An 18,414-nucleotide genomic window follows, 5' to 3' on the forward strand; every position below is an offset into this window, starting at 1 on the left:
TCAGGTCGAAAGCTGTTGCAGACTATTGTAAGCTTTTACATGACTTTCAAGTGGCTGCAATAGCAAGAGTTTCAGAATAGACGAAAAAAAATTGAACTAATCTTACCATCTCTTTCTTTTTCTAGACTATCTCAACCCAATAGAGGAAAACCCCTTCGTCACACGTCGTAGGAATGGCGAAGCCCACTCGGCGGTTGATGGGGCGGGTTGCCACACCCTGCACATGGCTGGAGCTGCCGCTCCCCCGAAGTCCACTCACGGGGACGATGAGTATATCAACGAGCCCCTGTACCTGAATACCTTCCTTAACCCTGGAGACAAGAATGGATTGGCTGGCGCAGTGTCCCTCTCTGGCCCGGGGTCCTCTGCTGCCCAATCAGTATCGCAGACAGTAATCCCTTCGACATCAAGCCACACGGTGTCCTCCTCTGGATACGTACTTCCCCCCGGCCTCCCACACCCGTCGTATCCATCGCACACCATGCATTCGGGGCATTCAGGACACGCTTTGCACTCAGGCATCACCAGCAGCACAATCATGTTTGATAAGAAGGGCAAGAAGGCCACGTTTGACAATCCCGAGTACTGGCAGCACAGCCTGCCCCCAAAGTCCTCACTGCACAACCCCGAGTACCTGCAGGACTGCAGCACGCGCTTTTTCTATCGGCAGAATGGACGCATTCGCCCCGCTGTGGCCGAAAACCAGGAGTACTTGTCCGAGGCCGCTATGAAAGCCGGCAATGTGTTGCCACCCCCTCCATACAGACAGAGGAACACTGTTGTGTAGTGACCGACCTGTAGCACAATAGAAGGAAAGGGGTCATGGTGAATGCGAGGTTCAACCGTCCTCTCCTTTCCGTGCAGCACATCTCCACCTGAGGTCCCCTTGCACCCTCCCTGAACACGTCTCTCTGTTATGTCTGACAACAAGTCTTACTGACTTACTCTAAGGTTTTGCCTTCTCTTGACGGGACTACAATAACAGTCACTGACGGCCTCACTTTACAATAGAACGTATTTTTTAGCACCGTATTTAGTCATGGAAGCGAGTCGGGATTTCTCTTTGTGGTTGGTTTTCTTCTCCAGCACATTTTCCTGCCGTTAAGTATCAGAATAGCACCAAAATAACAAAGATGAAATACTTTTTCTTTTTTTTAATCTCCAAATCAGGATTATTCCTATTGCGTTACATGGTTTTCTTTATGAAACCCATCATTAGAGTCCCTTTAGCACATGGATAAATGTACCATTGCAGTCTGCACACATTGCCATTGCTTGTGTCGAATTAACGGACACGCCCACTTGGAGTCGTGCCGTGACTTACCAGCAAACCCACAGAAGTCTTGCCGAAGATCCCAGATGTGGCTTGCATGCTCTCCCACACACTTTTACATGTAATTCATTGTGTATTACTCACGTATCATATCATACCTTAAACATGGCGACAAGCCTTCAGCCTTGGAACACCAATAACCTCCATGCATTAGGTCATGAGTAAATATACGCACTCAATGGACCTTGTGCTGGGAGATTGTGCGTTTGGATAATGGCAGTCAGTGTTGCAGTACAGGGAAAGGGGTCAACAGGAAAGTAAATGTCACTGCAGTATTATTTAAGCTGTGATATCAGCCAGTACCTGTGGGAAAGCATTGGGCGGATTATATGTAAACCTTAGTACAAGGAAAAATGTTTTAATAAAACTTTTACCAGCATAAGATAATTTAAATAACACTAACTCGTACGCAAACTCATACATTTTGACCGTGCACTCACGGCTGCAAGTACCGTCTCTTAGCATGAAGGTGCAACAGGAGAAACTGTCAAAGGAAGCCTCTTCCAGATTTTTGCAATGACACAATACTCTAAAACTGCGTAATTGATTTACTATTTGCATCTGCCATTGATGTTGAGACATTACAAGGTATCACTGGATTCACTCTAGCTTTCTGTACTCATACAATACTGATGCCAGTAAGCTCTGATGGAGATCACTAGCATCTGTTGTCAAATGACTGACGCCTAATTCAGGATGGGGTTGATAAGTCACTAGCACTTAAAGCTCTTACATAGTCAAAAACCTTCTACAGTTCTACAAACTAAGCAGCAATTTGGCCATTTTATCGTTTTATCATATTGCAATTTAATTCATTTACAGTGAGTTGCTCAGGCCCCACAGTGTTTGTTTCAACAGGCATTTTACAAAGCATCCCTAATCCAAACAACATTAATATCAAGTCGGGAATAGAAATTTGTCAGTTTTTGAATACCCTTTATACGCAGGTAGTTATCCCTTTGACAGCTTTAATTTAACGACCTACAGCAGGCTGATTTACCGGATTCTGGTATCAAGTTGATTAAATACCTTGATCATTATAGGTTTTATTTTATTTTTTGACTGTTTTTGACTGAATAAGTATTCCAAAATGTTAGCACTGCACCTATATGAAAACTGGATTGTCAAAAAAAAAGATCGATATCAAAATTGAACGGCCAACGAACAAGACTAAGGCCCATGACTAAGGACTAAGAACAAGACCTCATGTATACATTTTTTTATTTTTGCGCCCGGTTCAGGCGTATTGACAAAATCATTTCGCGTGAGAATTTAAGCAGCCATGCAACACTACAGTTACTGGAAGAAATCAAAGATGACGTTGCATCTCCGCCTCAGCGTTCACATTCAACTCCTGCAGTTGTTAAACTCCTCCCTACGCCACAATTATTGGCATCAGGATCATTTCAAACCGTCACAGCATCAGTAGTGGGAATATGGCAGTCTGCACCGAATCAAAGCACAAGTACTTAACGCTTTGCTACAGCACACTAGTCAATACATACATTCCCCCACCACTGATGGCCGAATAACACATCAACTTCGTTGTCACTGAATTTTGGTTTTCGCCGTTTTGACTTTCCATGGACCATCCATGAAGCCCATTGAGCTGAAGCCCAACAATCCCCATAATGCACCTTAATCTCACTGAATGCAGCAGAGTTTATTTGTTGCTTTTTTTTCCCGTCAACACCACACGTCCAGTTCGTAATGGAGGTTTTTTGTGAAAATGTCAAGCCCCGGAAGAGATCACCCCAATAATAATACCTGGGTTTTTTTTCACAGACTTTGAAAGGACCTTTCCAGAGTTTTTCATTCACAAGCTGAGTAGTTCAACTGTTGACGGTCAAAATGAACTACCTGTAGTAAATTGCCTCTAGTACCCGTTACACCAAAAACCGACATCTCAATTGAATTTGAGAAAATGGACTCAAAATAAAAAGTTAATATCTCTTACTCTAAATAATAGGTTATAATAATAATTTTATAAATTAGGAGACCGCCCAATGCCTGTGCATGTCTCACTGCTGAAATACCAATCCACAACCACTGTTACACAACCTCGTGCCTCTCCACTCAAAATATCAGGCAGAGGGAAAGTGCGGACGAGCAGCGTTGATGATGTACTTTCCAAAACACGGATGTCACCGTGGCAAAGTGTTTTCTCCCACTCTCAGGTTTTATGAGCAACCGTATTCATCTAGATCAGCTTCAGCTGATGCATAAATTGCCACATCATAAAGAAATCCAGAAATCAAACGTAATTTGATTAGTGTCATCACAATAAACACACTGCTGAAATGTGCAACTGAACGGACATGTGAATTCTATAGGTGGGGGGGGGGGCCTTGGTTTTAATGTTCAGTCTTGAAGTGTTAATATTAACATTGCTTTGCTGCTAACTTACTTTTGCAACACTGGATCTGTCCTGTTACTGTATCTGAGATGCTTAAAGATATCCTGAATCCTCCTGGGTTTGGAGCTCACACTTACAGTAGGTATACTGTCTTTGCCTGAATGTGTGCCAGCGTCCGATATGGCCGCAGTCACCCAAAAGCTTTGTAATGGATCTCTATGGAAAAATAAAGCCAATCTTCTGGAGGAGAAAACCTTCTGGAGCTCTTAGCCGGCGAGCATCGCGAGGGGCTCTTAGCTTTTTGAATGCTAATTGATCCACTTTCCCTTTTTGTTCTGTGGGGAAATCACGTTACCCAACATTTCACCCAGTGCACCAGCTGAGAAACCGTAAATGAAAGGCAATAGGTTGTAATCTTGCAGGGGGGGGGGTGAAACTAAGGTATTAGCATTCCAGAAATGTTACCCGAGCAATGCATCAATGTTAGCAAGGGAGAAGGTGCAAGTGCACTGTAACTGGCAGATGAGACCAGAGTAGATTGCCATTCCTTCTTCTTTCTCCTCAGAGGGGATTTTAGAATCACTAGAGCCCATTTCCCAGCAACCATTTTCATTAATATATATATAATGTGTCACAGCCTTTCCAGTGAGCCGTATGCACACACACTACATGCAGATAGGACTGGGCCACAATTATGATGATTTGCATCTGTGTTTACCCTTTAATGACAGAGTTGTTTTAAAAAAGGACCTATATTTCCCTCTCAATACTGACTGCTTAAAGAGTAAACTGGCCTATAAAGTGTATATATTTATATTAATTTTGTGCATCTGCTTTTGTTTTGGGGTTTACTGTCATTTTAACAAATGCTATGAGTATTATAAACTTTCTGTGAGTCTAGCTATCTACTACCTTTGTCCCTACTCGAGGGCAGTATGTTCGCCCTTCAGAAGAACTAAAGTACAGACTTAATCTGCACATCATTGCCAAACGAGACGTTCAGGTGCTCCTCGTCAACTTTAAGCGTCTGCAGGTTTTGTACCAAGCATTGCCTTCAAACCGCCTACGACATTTAAATACCATTTATAAATGGTTTGGAAGGGGAGAGGTTTCCTAAATCCTGACTGAAGGATTTGATATTTCACATCAACGTATGAGGACAAGTGGCGAGTTGGACGAGTTTAACCGTTATAATTTTCAAGAATCTTCGATTTATAACCCCTTGGAATTAACATGTTAATGCTGCAAACTAGATTAAACAACAGACTTCATCTTTATTCTTCATTATCTAGACCAGTTTATGTGATTTGATTTATATCTGATTAGCATAAACTACGAGCTTTACAAGTTGGCGAGGTGTTCCTGACCAGGAAGGTTAAAAACTCAATTGTGGGATTTTGAGGACTCCAGATGATGAACCAGTTGTGTCCTCCAAAGCAAAGACAAACTTCATGCTTAGTCCCATTTTGTGGGGCCTTTGGATGGTACAATCCCTTGATGGACTTTTAAGTTGCATCTGACCCAGAAATGAGGACTAAGAAGGTCCAGCTCCTGAACTGGGACACAGTTATTGCATTTATAGAATGTGCTCTATTTCATGTTTGTATGCTTTCATTATTTATATCACGAGGAACTTTTTCACAGCATTGATATCAATAGTTTTGGTCAATACATCATTAAGCAAATCACATGTTTTTAAAGGACCATCATGCAGCAGACAAACACAAGTTCAACATTTGTAATAACAATTAAACTTAATAATAATAAATAATAGGAATCATACTCTGATTTCACCATGAGTTGTGTGCATATGTTTCACCTTGCCATAAAAACTGACGTAGGTGACGGCGGTTGAGTAAGCACAGTTTACAATATAATGAATTTATGGTAAAACTGTAACCAAAAGACAAAGCTGTTCAGATAATAGGACAGTTTTACCATTGTCAGTAAAAAAATAAATGAAATGAAGGTGAAAGTATTTTTATAGGTGGGTAAAGGGAGGCTAGGTACATCTGTAAATAAGAGCGAGAGATGCTTCTTTTTCCAGCTGAGGATATTTTTTTCGTTTGTTTTTATTTCTTTTTGCATCATTGCAATCGTAGTGCTCCACTGTATGTTTATACATGTTTGAAGGGAATATCTTTGTCTGTCTCTGTATGTATATAAATATGTATATATTCAGCAAATATACAGTAATATATAGATATGTGTGTGTGTATGTACATATACAGATATATACATACACGCATATACATATATATACATATATGTATATATATATTTTGTAAATGTAATTTGAAGAATGAAAAAGGCTTGCAGGGTCTCTTGTCACCTTGCCTCATCATTTTCCTTGTGATGTGTTTTCAGCACAGTTTTGTGACTTTGTGTTCTGACCTCTGCTCTTGCTCATTTTGTAGGAGTGTTTTTTTCATTTTCTGGGTGTAGTGTACCTCCCCTTCTCTCCACTTTTCTCACAGTATTATCCATCTCTTGAGGTTTTTTGAAAGATTTTGTACACTCTTAAAATGCTGTTGCAATACTAATGAATATTCAATATTTCATCCCCCTTTTTGCTTACAGCCTTTCTTAACCAATGTTATTAATCTACCAGTGTCACTTTACACCCTGTGTTTTGAGGGCCTATACTATATTTCCTCGAGTAGTTTGAATAGTTTCCATTTGCACTGAGCTCAGTCACTGTTTACTCTCAGATGATATTCAGCTCTTCATCCATTTGAGGCAATACTCATTGAGAGGAGTAGCAATATCGTGTTACAGCCCCAGAGGGATTTAATGGTGTTTGAGGGACAAAGTGCAAACAGTTTTGCATGGGCTGGATTGATCGTGTGAATTACTGATATTTGCTTGTAAAGACGTTTGTACATTAACTTTTTTTCTGTCACCTTACCTAATATCTGTTGCGAGGACTGACACAGAAATGATCTTTGTGTGTCCTCATCAAGCAGTTTGTCACAATGCGGATGCTGATTGACTGAGGCGGCATGGTTTGTTAAATTTACAATCTAAACCTGTCAGGGTTTTATAGATTCTTAATTGGAATATTGTAATTGATATCTCAATTGTAGAAGACTCATGCCTAACCCGCTTTGTTTATGAACAAAAGGTTTTGTCCTGTTCTCACTTTACTGAAGACGAATACCACAATTTCGATTTCAATAGTTAAGATTTTAACCAGCAACAACTTTTGATCGTTTTTTTGTCATCATTTTTGTATATGGCTTATCACCAACAGAATACTATGAACCCAATGTACATTTACCATTGGACAGTTTATGGTCATTTGCACGGATCATTTCGGCACCAATCCTGTTATTTACAATATGCATCATTTCCAAATACATTTGGTAAAGTAGTCAGTTTGGCAAGCTTCTCAAAAGTCAGTGCATTTGTCCGAAAAGTACATTAAAGTTTGTTAGAACCAATATTCTAACATAAAAATGTATTGTAAATTATCATTGCGTTGTATAAGAATGATTGAGAACAAAGTTTTATAGACCATACCTCGTCACATATTACCATTTTTAAAATATTCTCTTAGCTGGTTAATTGATACATTTCCCAAGCAAGAACATTTAAATACGTATTCCCTCTGTTTTGTTACATGAATCTGTCAAAACTATATTTTTAATTCAATATGAATAAAAATCAGTCAATATTTAACAATGGATTGTGCTTATTTTCTAGTGCGGTATTAACATGAATCGGTAAAGGGCTTTGCTTTGCAATCACAGCATCAGAAAATATTTCCAATTAGTTGTTACTTACAATTTAGCTCTTATAGTTTGGAGGGTCCTTCATTCCGCCGGACTTCAAATGTCAGCCCGTTCTTCAGTAGTTCTGGCAGACACATGGGGGTGTTGTGTAGCCTTTGGTTGCAGCAGGACGTCTTCATGCTGCCCAGACAAGTCGAGGCAGCAGACATCTCTCACCATCTCAACAGATTACGCCTTTAGGTTAAAGGGAGCGAGGAGTCAGACGGGACAGTAGCTCCACTCTCCTCATTGCAACCTCTATTCTTCAGCCAATCTTCTTACACATTAAAAGCCTCTCACACAGACAAACTTGTACAATCGCAGAGTAATCACACCGGAGCGCCAATAATGAAGTGTCATTACTCCTGACACTGTGCCTGTGCATGATAGATGCGTCTCTTCTCCAGCCGATGACATTTTATGGCATTATCATAGGAAATCCAATGACGAGATCGGCATCCTGGAGCCAACTGCCCCATGCAAAGTCAAATCACTCGCCTTAAGATGGTAATAGACTGTGATCAAAACAATCCGTCACTGCCTCTGGTCTCTCTCGCACGCCAACCCCCCTTGACAAAGTGTATAGATTTCTACCTGATATGAGGGATGAGAGGGCACAGTTGAATGTAAATGAGCTTAAATGACTTAAGGTGAATCGATTGATTCTTCTCTGCAAATAAAAAGTGAAGCCTGTATTTGACAGTGCGTCAATCTTCACCACAACACCTCCACGGTACAGCAAAACCCTAAAACTGTGTATGCGTTCCTATATGCAGCTATATTGAATATGTCATGGTAAAAACAAGAAGGTTTTAAAATTGGCTTGCGAGTTAAAACTCCAGAAAGAAGGCATTTTTCTCCACAGAATTCCATTGGGTGTCCTGCTTCCCCTGGTCCTTCATGCTACACATTTTGCTGTCTCATCCCAGGTTAGTGATCCGATTGCACCAGCAACTAACCTCTGCAACTTTCAAGGCAGACCAGACACGCTGTGGGGGTTTCTTCAGAGCAGATTGTTTATTTGGACATCCCATCCTATCATGTGATGCGGTTACACGTGATGTTACGTTGTTACATAACACAGAAGAATTGACCTTTTCCTGCGTGCAGACTTTTGAATGTGCCTGCTCTGTCGCGATTGAGTTGAAGGATCACCTGGCATTGTGACGTGAAAAAGTACTTTCTTTCTCGAAAGTAAATGAGCCAATGAGCACCACGGCAGGACCATCAATTAGCCACTGTTAGTAACTGACACTGTTATTGAGGCTGCTTTAAACTGATTGAAATGAACATTTATTTTGAAATCAGAATAACAGAACAGATTCCTGGTTGAGATTTCGTCTTTTCCTGTAGGGACTCTTTGAGGACTCTCGTTAAGCTCGGACTGCCGTCCCCTTAAATAATATCTTCAACCCTTACAATTAATCTAACACATTTGAACCAACCCTCCGAAAGGACGCTTATTAGGCTTGAATGTAGTATTTGACTGCACGGACACTTACCAGAAAACCTATGCTGTGTCACCTTGGATCACACTGAAAGTATCCACCGCTTAACGAGATGAGTTCTGCCTGATATTGCTCTCACTGGTTTGGCATCGCTATCTCTTCTTCTCAGAGAGCCAGTGTTCAGGGCGGCTGCTTCCAAATCCCAGCGTGTTGGCAAACACTGATTGAATGGACTGTACAAAGCCCATTTAGCAGTGTTGTGATCCCCCTTGGGAGCTGTCATTATGGAGAGGCATATTGAATCCTCTTTACAGAATGTCTGCCTCTGGAGGCTATTATCTCTTCAGATACGCACACACAGCGCATCCTAACAGACAACATGTAGACAACGCTGTAATAAATAATGCCTGAAATCAGTGAACCTGGTGTCTTATTATGCGGACACAATAAATGTACGCTGACACTGTTGCTGACAGTATTTGCATGACATCTACAATAAGCGCTGAGAAGCATGGCCGCATTTATTTAGGATTCATCATCGCACATACAAATTCAACTAGATTTCCAGATGGCCGCCACAATTTGAGCACATTATAATTTGAATGGGATCGCAGCAATCGTTAATAAAGGCTCTGTAATGGTAACCCGAAGGTGAAGGTTACATTTGTTAAAAAGAAATGTCCATTACTAAAAATATCTATTTTTGACGAGTGTTTAATCAACTTAGTGTAATAACTTTGAACCAGCAAGCTATGAAACTCTTCACGTTATGTAACGTAAAACAGAGAAAAATTCCAAGTGGTGTTATTTTCCAGATTTGATTTGGGCTATAAAGAAGAAGAAATTGTAGAAATTGCTACCAGCTAATTGAGACCCAGTTTCTCTTGATCGTCTTCTCTTTGAAATGCCTAAATCACAGGAAGGAGTATCACTGAAAACATTTCCTGGTAAACGAATACACAGGATGCAAAGCAATAAAGGAATTTTAACAGAGGTAATCAAGACGTCTTGAAATGCATCTTTATCTACATCAAACCTGCAGTGTTTCAACCAATGCAGCTTTTGAAGTTATTTCTAAATACAAAAAAAACATTGCAGAATCCCTGTGGTGTCATTTGCAGTCAGCTGAGATGGAATAAATTGTGTCCTGGTGTTCTTCTCTGTGCTTTAGTCCATTAGCCACACGGCTCACTTCATGATATCTCCTACCTAATTTACAGCCCTGTCCATAAGTGAAATCTGCACCGTTCTTTAACCTCATTGACCAAACATGATGTGATTGGGAGTTTTATTGGGATTCAAGGTCAAGAAATGCACATGACCGGAGTTTTAAAACTTACCTTTGAGTAAATTGTGAGAGTAGATTTAATGCAGCATATTTTGCGGTATTTGCAGAAAAATCAATGCTTTTACTACGTTACATTCGTGGCCCCACTTGCTTTTACTCCATTCTTATTTTATGCAATCGTGATCTGTTAAAAAGTGGTCTGCTGGTCCCAGGTCTGCTGGCAAACACGCCCACACGATCCTCCACCTGTGAAAAACCACCTGTGGCTGAATTAGATTCATTTTCACATCAAATGAAATACTTGGGGTTGATTAACTCACTAACTTCTTGGTGACTACTTGTACTTGAGGTCTTTTTTGCAAAGTAACAGTACTTTTACAATTCCTACAATTGTTTTGGGCTACTTTATTCACCAACAATGTTTTGCTGTTGTTGAAAAGAACATGCAGTCTGTAATATAGTAATGTTCTAGAAATTACCTGACAGGAAAAGTATACAACTAGCACAATTAACATCAGGACACTGAATGTTTAAGTAGTTTCATTGCATAAATGAAACCGTCCCAAATCCGTTTTAGTTTAATGGTTCATTTGACACATTATAAAAAGCGGTTATGAAAGATTTGCACAAGCTACTTAATTTAAGCTGTGTTCAAATATTGATATTCAGGCATGGGAAGATCGAAAACTGTGCAGCATTTCACTAAGTAGTTTGACAATACACAAATTAAGATTAATATGTCTTTTTCACATTTGCATACTGCTTGTGATGATACAATTCATCTGATTACTGCTGAATATGAGCCGCTCAGCATTTATCACTTGCTTTTTTATGCAAAGGAATATTCAGAAACTTAAGCTTCTATTGAATTTATATTAGCTTTTTAATTGAGAGGGTTGCAATTACAGCTATTTTAAATATCCCTTGACTTCCAATAGGGAAATACACACTGAGATGACTACTTGAATCTTCAGGTACAGAATAGTTTTGTAGTAGTGAAGTTTTCAATATCTCAAGTCCATGTTTGAGATGCCTCCCTCATATCAGCACTTTGGAAATAAAACATACATTCAGCGGCCTAGATGTCATTTGCTTTAAGTGCCCTCTTGATATTTGGGTCGTCGTGGCGCAGGCGTTAGAGAAGGTGTGCTGGGAAGCACAAGGTTGGTGGTTCGAGTCCAGGCTGCCCCATGTTCTATGTCGAAGTGTCCCTGAGCAAGACTCCTAACCCCTAATTGCTCCCCAGGCAAAAATGTGAAAAAGCCATGGGTTTAAAGTGTAATGTAAGTCGCTTTGGATAAAAGCGTCTGCTAAATGACCTGTAATGTAATATAATTTCTAGAAATGCTCTTTGCTGCTCCTCGTGTTCCCTGAAAAGGTTTATAGTGTCAAAAAATATAACACTCAGATGAGAGACGTATATGAGAACTCACATTTACCACTCACCCAATAGAAATATAAGACATGAGCTGCTTGTGCTTCTGCAACATTTGGTTGACCCCAATAGACATCACTGTTCAGCCACACATTCCCTCAGTACAGCCAGGTCAATGATTATTGCCTATTTCCCTCGCATGGAAGTAATAAAAGCTGATGTTTGTCTCAGCCCTAAAAGTAGCTTGAAAATGACTTGGCCGGCCCACTTCAAGATCAGACGCAACCAATCTCACAGTGCTGCATTGATCGAATTAGAGGGATGCAAGGTAAATAAACACTTTCAAATAAGGTTTTTTTGTGTCATACAGGCGATGTTCACCCTGCATGTCACACTGCAAATTGATTTTACAAGTTTTAACTGTAAAACAGATAAAACTCAACAAGAGCATTAGTGGTGACAAACCACCTCCTCCACGTTTTTTCCTCACACAAACGGGCTAAATTGGACAGAAGTGAACTAATTACATGTGACATACAGTCATTACAGGTAAGCCATTTATGTTTTTTAGTTTTTTGCCTTCGCATTGTGCCTATGGGTGCAAGTTTAATGGTGCAGGAGGGAAAAGGAAGAGCGATAATCAGGATGTTTTGTGGGAGCTGGGGAATTATGCTGTGACTGCCCCATTAGTCTGTGACTCAGAAGGAGATGCTGCGCTTGCAGGTGTGTGGCAGTGGCCACCTTTCATACAATCGTGCAGATAAAAGTGCTTTCCAGAGGACTGACATGTTGTGGACTGTAAAAATAACTGAAAAAAGCCAAATAACAATTTAGCAATTTGAGACTAGTAAACTTAATTAAATAATCATAATGCATTCTTAAGCTACTAATAATTTAATGACAATGATAAATATAGAATGTAGAAAATTATACGTAATACACTAATAAATAAACATTACCATCACCGTGGTTTATATACACTAGTCTTACTTAGGTTGCCTTTGATTGCCTTCATTTCAAAGCCTTTAGTATTAATTAGATGAGTTACATTATTGTTAAAAAAACACAGCCCAGCATGAACAGTCCATCCAGATTTGAACAGTGGCCGTATTGTGATGTGGGATTGTATGTGAGAGCATCATCTAAGTGATGTCACAGTTCACTACGGAAAACTAGCATTTCCACGTGTATACAAAGTCAAAGGCAATGAAGTAGGATCCTAAATGACTTCCACTCATAGAATATACTATTAACATGTGAACAGAGTGATGAATGAGACTAATTGCAGGCAACGCTGCATTTTAATTAAGCAGCAGTCCTAAGCGAGAAGGCGTCATTGTTAAAGTCAACTCTCCATTGCAATTATGCTGCTCCATTCATGTGTAACATAATGGCTTGATGACAGTGCTTTGTTGCCTTACAAGAAGGATAATTGTGTCCTTTCACACTCAAAAAAGCACATCTCAATTTTTACACGAGTAACACTCACTCAGCATATGGCAAAAGTTACATCTTTATTACATATCCTTCTTTTACCCTGGATATCTTTCTAGAGACCATCCTCCGAAAAGAGGGTAAGCGTGAGACAATAATGAAGAACAATTAGCTTTGTTGCTTGAACATCCCTCAGGACGAGACAGTTAATACCACGTAAAGGCCTTGCACTTATCGTGCAAACATTGTTAATGCAAATACTGATATATTTTAGAAAAATGCTTGTCATACACGGTCATTGACATACATTGAGATGTCTCGAAATAGCAGAGTTTTGGTCATATATAGATGTGATGTCATGTTCCCGTGACCAAAGGCCAAGGGGTTCAGTCTGCAAAGGGTGAACTAATGGAAGAGCTTTGGTGAGTTTAATTTACTGCCATCGTCGGAGGAGAAAGCTTTCATTTTATAATTTGGGAATTTGCATATTCGTTGTTTGTTTTATTTAACTGCTCTGGGTGACAAACATCCCTCACGTGTCAAATTTCAAATGTTGTATTGATAGGAACACATTATAGGAAGCAATAACAAACACTTGCAAAGCACAATATATTGTTTCATAATCTGCCAGGTGGTGTAGCTGTGATTTCATTGGACGTCCTTTACTTCTGTTAATCAGATAACACATCCCACGTCGTAGGAAATACCTCAGAAAATATGTGCAAAATCAAAAATGCTCACATTACAGTCACATACGACGCAGAGCCCCTCAGGCGCGAAGCAATTACAAATCCAGCACACACACAAAAAGCTAAAGTCCGCAGGCAGCCAAAGAGAGACAAATTACCTCTCCGTCAGATAAAATCAGACTCAACATCATTTAATTAATTTCGGTGTGTATTATCATTTCTTATTGTGATTTCTCCACTCGTTTTGCTTTGTCTCTGTCCTCCTCACGGCCTTGTCCTGAGGGAAAGAGCAGTTTGAAAAATGTTCTCCTTCTATTCTTCCGGGCACTTTCCCTGTGCTTCGCACCCTGTCTCTTTTAATCTCCACGGTGCATTCGGATGAGATGTGCTTGGACTGAAGGTGTTATTTAAAAATGTCCTCCCAATAATTTGATTCATCAAACCCCCCCCCCCTCCTCCCAAATGACCCCTAAAGCATCTGCAAAGATCTCTCCTCCTCGCGCGTATGTGACAAAGACATGTTTAGTCACAAACAATGTGCGCCGCCGCACAGCAGTTATCGCTGTTGCTCAGTTGTCTGATTGGTTTTAAAACGTATCACAGATGACGGCTGGTAGCGGAAGACGCCATTTTTGGCCGGTTGAAAGACTGACCATGTTTATTATAATGATAGGAAAATGTCTCTTGGAAACTGTGTGGCTCTTTAATATGGTTTTATTTAATATTGCACAAAGAGCTTCAATATTGCTTTCGCAGTGTGGCTCAGAGGTCTCACAATGTGCTGTGACTTTTTTTTCAAATTAAAATAATGAAAAAAAAAAAGTGAAGGATGAGGACCAAAGGGTTACACGCATGCTGTGTATTACACCCGACTACTGTATCATTGTGAATAAATCACTTTTGTTGTTTGAAAACTATGTGGACTTTGCCAACATTGAAATTAAAATCACGCTCTTAGGTTGGACCATTGATTTCATAATCATTTGGGACATGATATAATGGAGTCCGACTAATCTGCAGTCTAATCTCACTTCCACTTGGCATGGTGGCGCATAATGGGCGAACGATGAAAACACAGCTCCAGATATAATAGCTGCTACTAATGCACTGCTTTTTCCAAAAGACGCAGGCAGTGTGTTTCTTCTCCCTCACTCACCCTGAATGAATTTGTACCCAGACATGTGGAGTAGATCTGCAATCTAATTGAAAAATTAGTTTAAATGGAATTTAAAACTGGATGGCAACGAATTTCATCATAGATCAGTTATGATGCACAGCACGCGCCACAGCCATGAATTATAAGGTGCGGAAATAATCCTAATGCAGGGCCTTTTTTTAGATCTTGTGATGGATTACCGGATCTGATGCCATATTCTTTGTCTCTGGAGTAAGCACTGGAAAAATGACGTGGCAGTGACAAACGATCTAGTGGGAAACAGCCCAGCTCCATTGATCCGTCACAGAAATGGAGAGAAAATTAAAGCATTGTTTTTTTATTAATTGGTGTAGCTTTTGTTAAACAAAAGTGGCCAGAAATCTGGTAAGAAGAAGGAAGATTTAGCTAAAGTTGATTATTTTACATTATAATGGAGCGATATAATAGATTGTCTTATGTCATTATTTTAAGAGAGGGTCTACATTCTAGCCTTTATCACAACAGGACCTTGAATAATATTGAATCAAATATATACGAGTTCAATTTTATTATTTTATTATTTTTATTCTAAGGGTATGGTAATGCCCATTCATTCATTTATTTAGTTACCTGACTAAGAAATAGTTTCCTTAAAAGAAAACCCAACTGACCAACAATGCGGCCTATAATACAAACTTTTAATATTTCTAAAAACATTTCACTCAATAGTTTAGCTGTATCAATCACATTTTAATTCTTTATGTTTAAAAAAAATGCATATTCTTTAGAGTTTAGATCCAGCCTCAGGGTCCAAATGTTGTTTTTATGCATTATGGAACAACGGAGGGCGAGAGTTCTGCATCTCATTTTTTGAATGTGGTCACTGTGTGTTTATTCCTTCAGAGGGCTGCTCATCATCATCTAGTCTCTCTCTGTCTTTACTTTTCTCCTTCTCAGTTCCGTTCTCAGTTAATCCCCTCCTTTGCACACAAAGTCACGACCAGACAGTCTCGCATCCACTCAACACCACCCACGGATGACACCATTTGATGTCTCCCTAGCAGATTAAGGCCTCGGTTTGCACCATCAACAACAAGTACCTGATCAAGGCTCTGTGTCACGGATTAGAAAACAATGTACGGCGGAATTGACAACGGTAAAGCTGCAAAATGTCAAGGAAGCTTGGTTCTTTATTGGTTTTCAGCTGAGCAAAAATATGAGAGACATTGTGTGAAGAAGGCATCAACAGCCATGGTAGAAAAAAACGGGTTGGGGAGTTGGATCCAGAAGGAGGAGCTTACAACCTGCGCAGTCGGCCAACCCTAACCTGCAGAAGGCATTACCACAGAATCTCAGTATTCTTCAGAGAACGATAAATTCTACGTACCGCTCTCTTCCTATTCGAGTGGATTTTCATTTAACTTCTGAAGAGCTGCCACTGTCACACATTAATCACCATGCTGCGTTGTTTTAACTATCCTTTGCTTCATAGACTTTGCTCATTTCCTCATGTGTCTCAGTTCTGTCTCATAAGTTGCTTGTTTTGTCCAGGAAAGACGTCTCTTAACAAATAGCATTGCTGCAAACCGATTGTGTTTCAGAATTTGACATTTTGAATACAGTTTGACATTTTGGATATGACCCCTTTTAGGTGTTGTTACAGTAACCCTCATCATGCTATACAACATTAGTAAATATCTGTCAGCCATTCTAGGTGAGAAGAGGGAGGAGTGAAAGTAAATGGTAAGATACACGCTCATTGATTTGGAGGACATCAAGACCTCAGAAACAGGACTTGTTGATATATATTTTTTTTAATTAGAAATATACAATGTTCTGCCATGTCCATCCAGAGGTACATACAACATTTCCAAAGGACTCCAAGCACTACTTTCCTTATTTTCTCTTTGGAGCGGGTGCCTTGGGATCTAATTGATGAATAACAGCCATTAATTGGAGCCGTGTCCTTCAATTGAACTTTAATTCATATGTGCATCAATCATGTCGCCCCTTTTTATAACATAATGGATACTCGCTGCTCTGATTGCAGTGTATTTTGTCCTTGTGGTGTGATTCTGTGTGTCTGAGAGAGAGAGAGAGAAACAGGACTTTTCATTGGAGATATAAAGGGTTGGGAGAGCGAGTGTTTGTATGTGTGTGGGTGTGTACTCGTATTAATCAAGTTCACACAATCTCCGATATGTGTATTCAGACCGAATATCACGCGTCGATATCCCTGTTTAAAGCCCTGATGGTGCTCACTGGTAAAGATGGACAGGAAGTGGTGAGCACTGTGAATTTAAGTATTGAGTTGATGCAGAGCAGGCTCTATTTGCCAGTTAGGCATTTTTGTTGTTGTTAAATGTGCTCCCAGTTTTCACGATCAGGTGCATGGAAATTGGTTTCATTCCCCTGCCTTGTGTAAAACATTCAATGGTGCGCTTTAAAACAACCTACCGCTGAAACACGGCTTCCTGTTCTAATGACATACTCATCAGTGTAGAAACCAGGAAAGGCACATGCACTTGAGTTTTCCTATCACTGGCTAATGAGCTACCTAATTGAATTTATTATAGTGCCATACAAGGGTTTGACTAATGATAGTGACCCTTTGCTGAATGCAAAACCAGCATCTGGCAGTAGCTGTGGGAGCTGCGGGGAGCGAAAAGACGCTCTGTTCTGGAGTTTTATTGACTGTGCTGTGTGGATCAAGTCATTAAAATAAATAGTAGTAGTTGACATGATATTAGGTCACTTTTGTGTAGAATATGCAGACAATCAAATAGCATGATCATATATCTTTTTATTGTCAAAGCACATCATCATTTACACTGTCAATGGCATCACTCACTACTATTTATAATACAGAGTGAGTAATTGATCAAAGGACATGCTAGTCTGATGTAGAAAGCATAATAAATAAGAAAAACAAAACAAACGTTATTCCCACAATCCTTAGCTTGTTTGAAAGATCTGACTGAATTGCCTCTAAAGCAGCAGTGTAATAACTGACCTTACGATCCAGATGAACGTAGGCCAGCGTATCTACTTCTGTGTTGATTTCAGGTCATCAGTCAAAGCACAAGTATGTAAAATTCCATCAAACTGCTGTACTTTTGAGAGGCGCCCTTGATAACACTGCTTATATCTTATAATCTCCGTATGTGGCGTTGGCCTGTGTTATTGCATTAGCTGTCTTTTTGTTCCTATGTCCAAGGAGGAGAATATATACTTTGCAATACATAGGAACTGGCAGAAATAGGTTAGCAACTGCTATTTCTTACTTTGTCCGAGCTGCCACCAGGGAATACTTTGTCAGGGAAGAGAGCTGTGGGAGCTGGACCGTCAGTTAGCGGAGCTGCAACTTAAATTCAGGCAGCTCAACCGCCCGGGTGCTCGTCCTGGGGGCAGTGAGGCTGAGTACCTGCCACGTATTTTTTGCAGCCGTTACACAGGTTGGACCCTACCAGCAACGGCCTGCTGTCAAAGTATTAGGAGGGAAAAGAACAGCTTTAAATTAGACCTCAGTAAGAACAGGCGTGGTGCTGTACGTACACAGTGGACAGAAGCGGAATTACATGCA

The 18,414-nt window shown here is 40.1% G+C and overlaps 1 protein-coding gene across 2 annotated transcripts in view; it reads left to right on the forward strand.

Moving 5' to 3' along the window:
* erbb4b (erb-b2 receptor tyrosine kinase 4b) overlaps positions 1 to 7,373 on the forward strand; it is a 217,420-nt gene extending 210,047 nt beyond the window's left edge. For both annotated transcript variants that reach the window (XM_040201513.2, XM_078091335.1), the window contains exon 28: positions 126 to 7,373. In XM_040201513.2, the coding sequence (XP_040057447.2) occupies positions 126 to 787 (662 nt within the window). In that variant the 3' untranslated portion in view covers positions 788 to 7,373. The remainder of the gene's footprint in view (positions 1 to 125) is intronic.
* Positions 7,374 to 18,414: the final 11,041 nt, after the last annotated feature.

Source organism: Gasterosteus aculeatus, chromosome 16, assembly GCF_964276395.1.
Source record: "Gasterosteus aculeatus chromosome 16, fGasAcu3.hap1.1, whole genome shotgun sequence".
NCBI classification, from domain to species: domain Eukaryota; kingdom Metazoa; phylum Chordata; class Actinopteri; order Perciformes; family Gasterosteidae; genus Gasterosteus; species Gasterosteus aculeatus.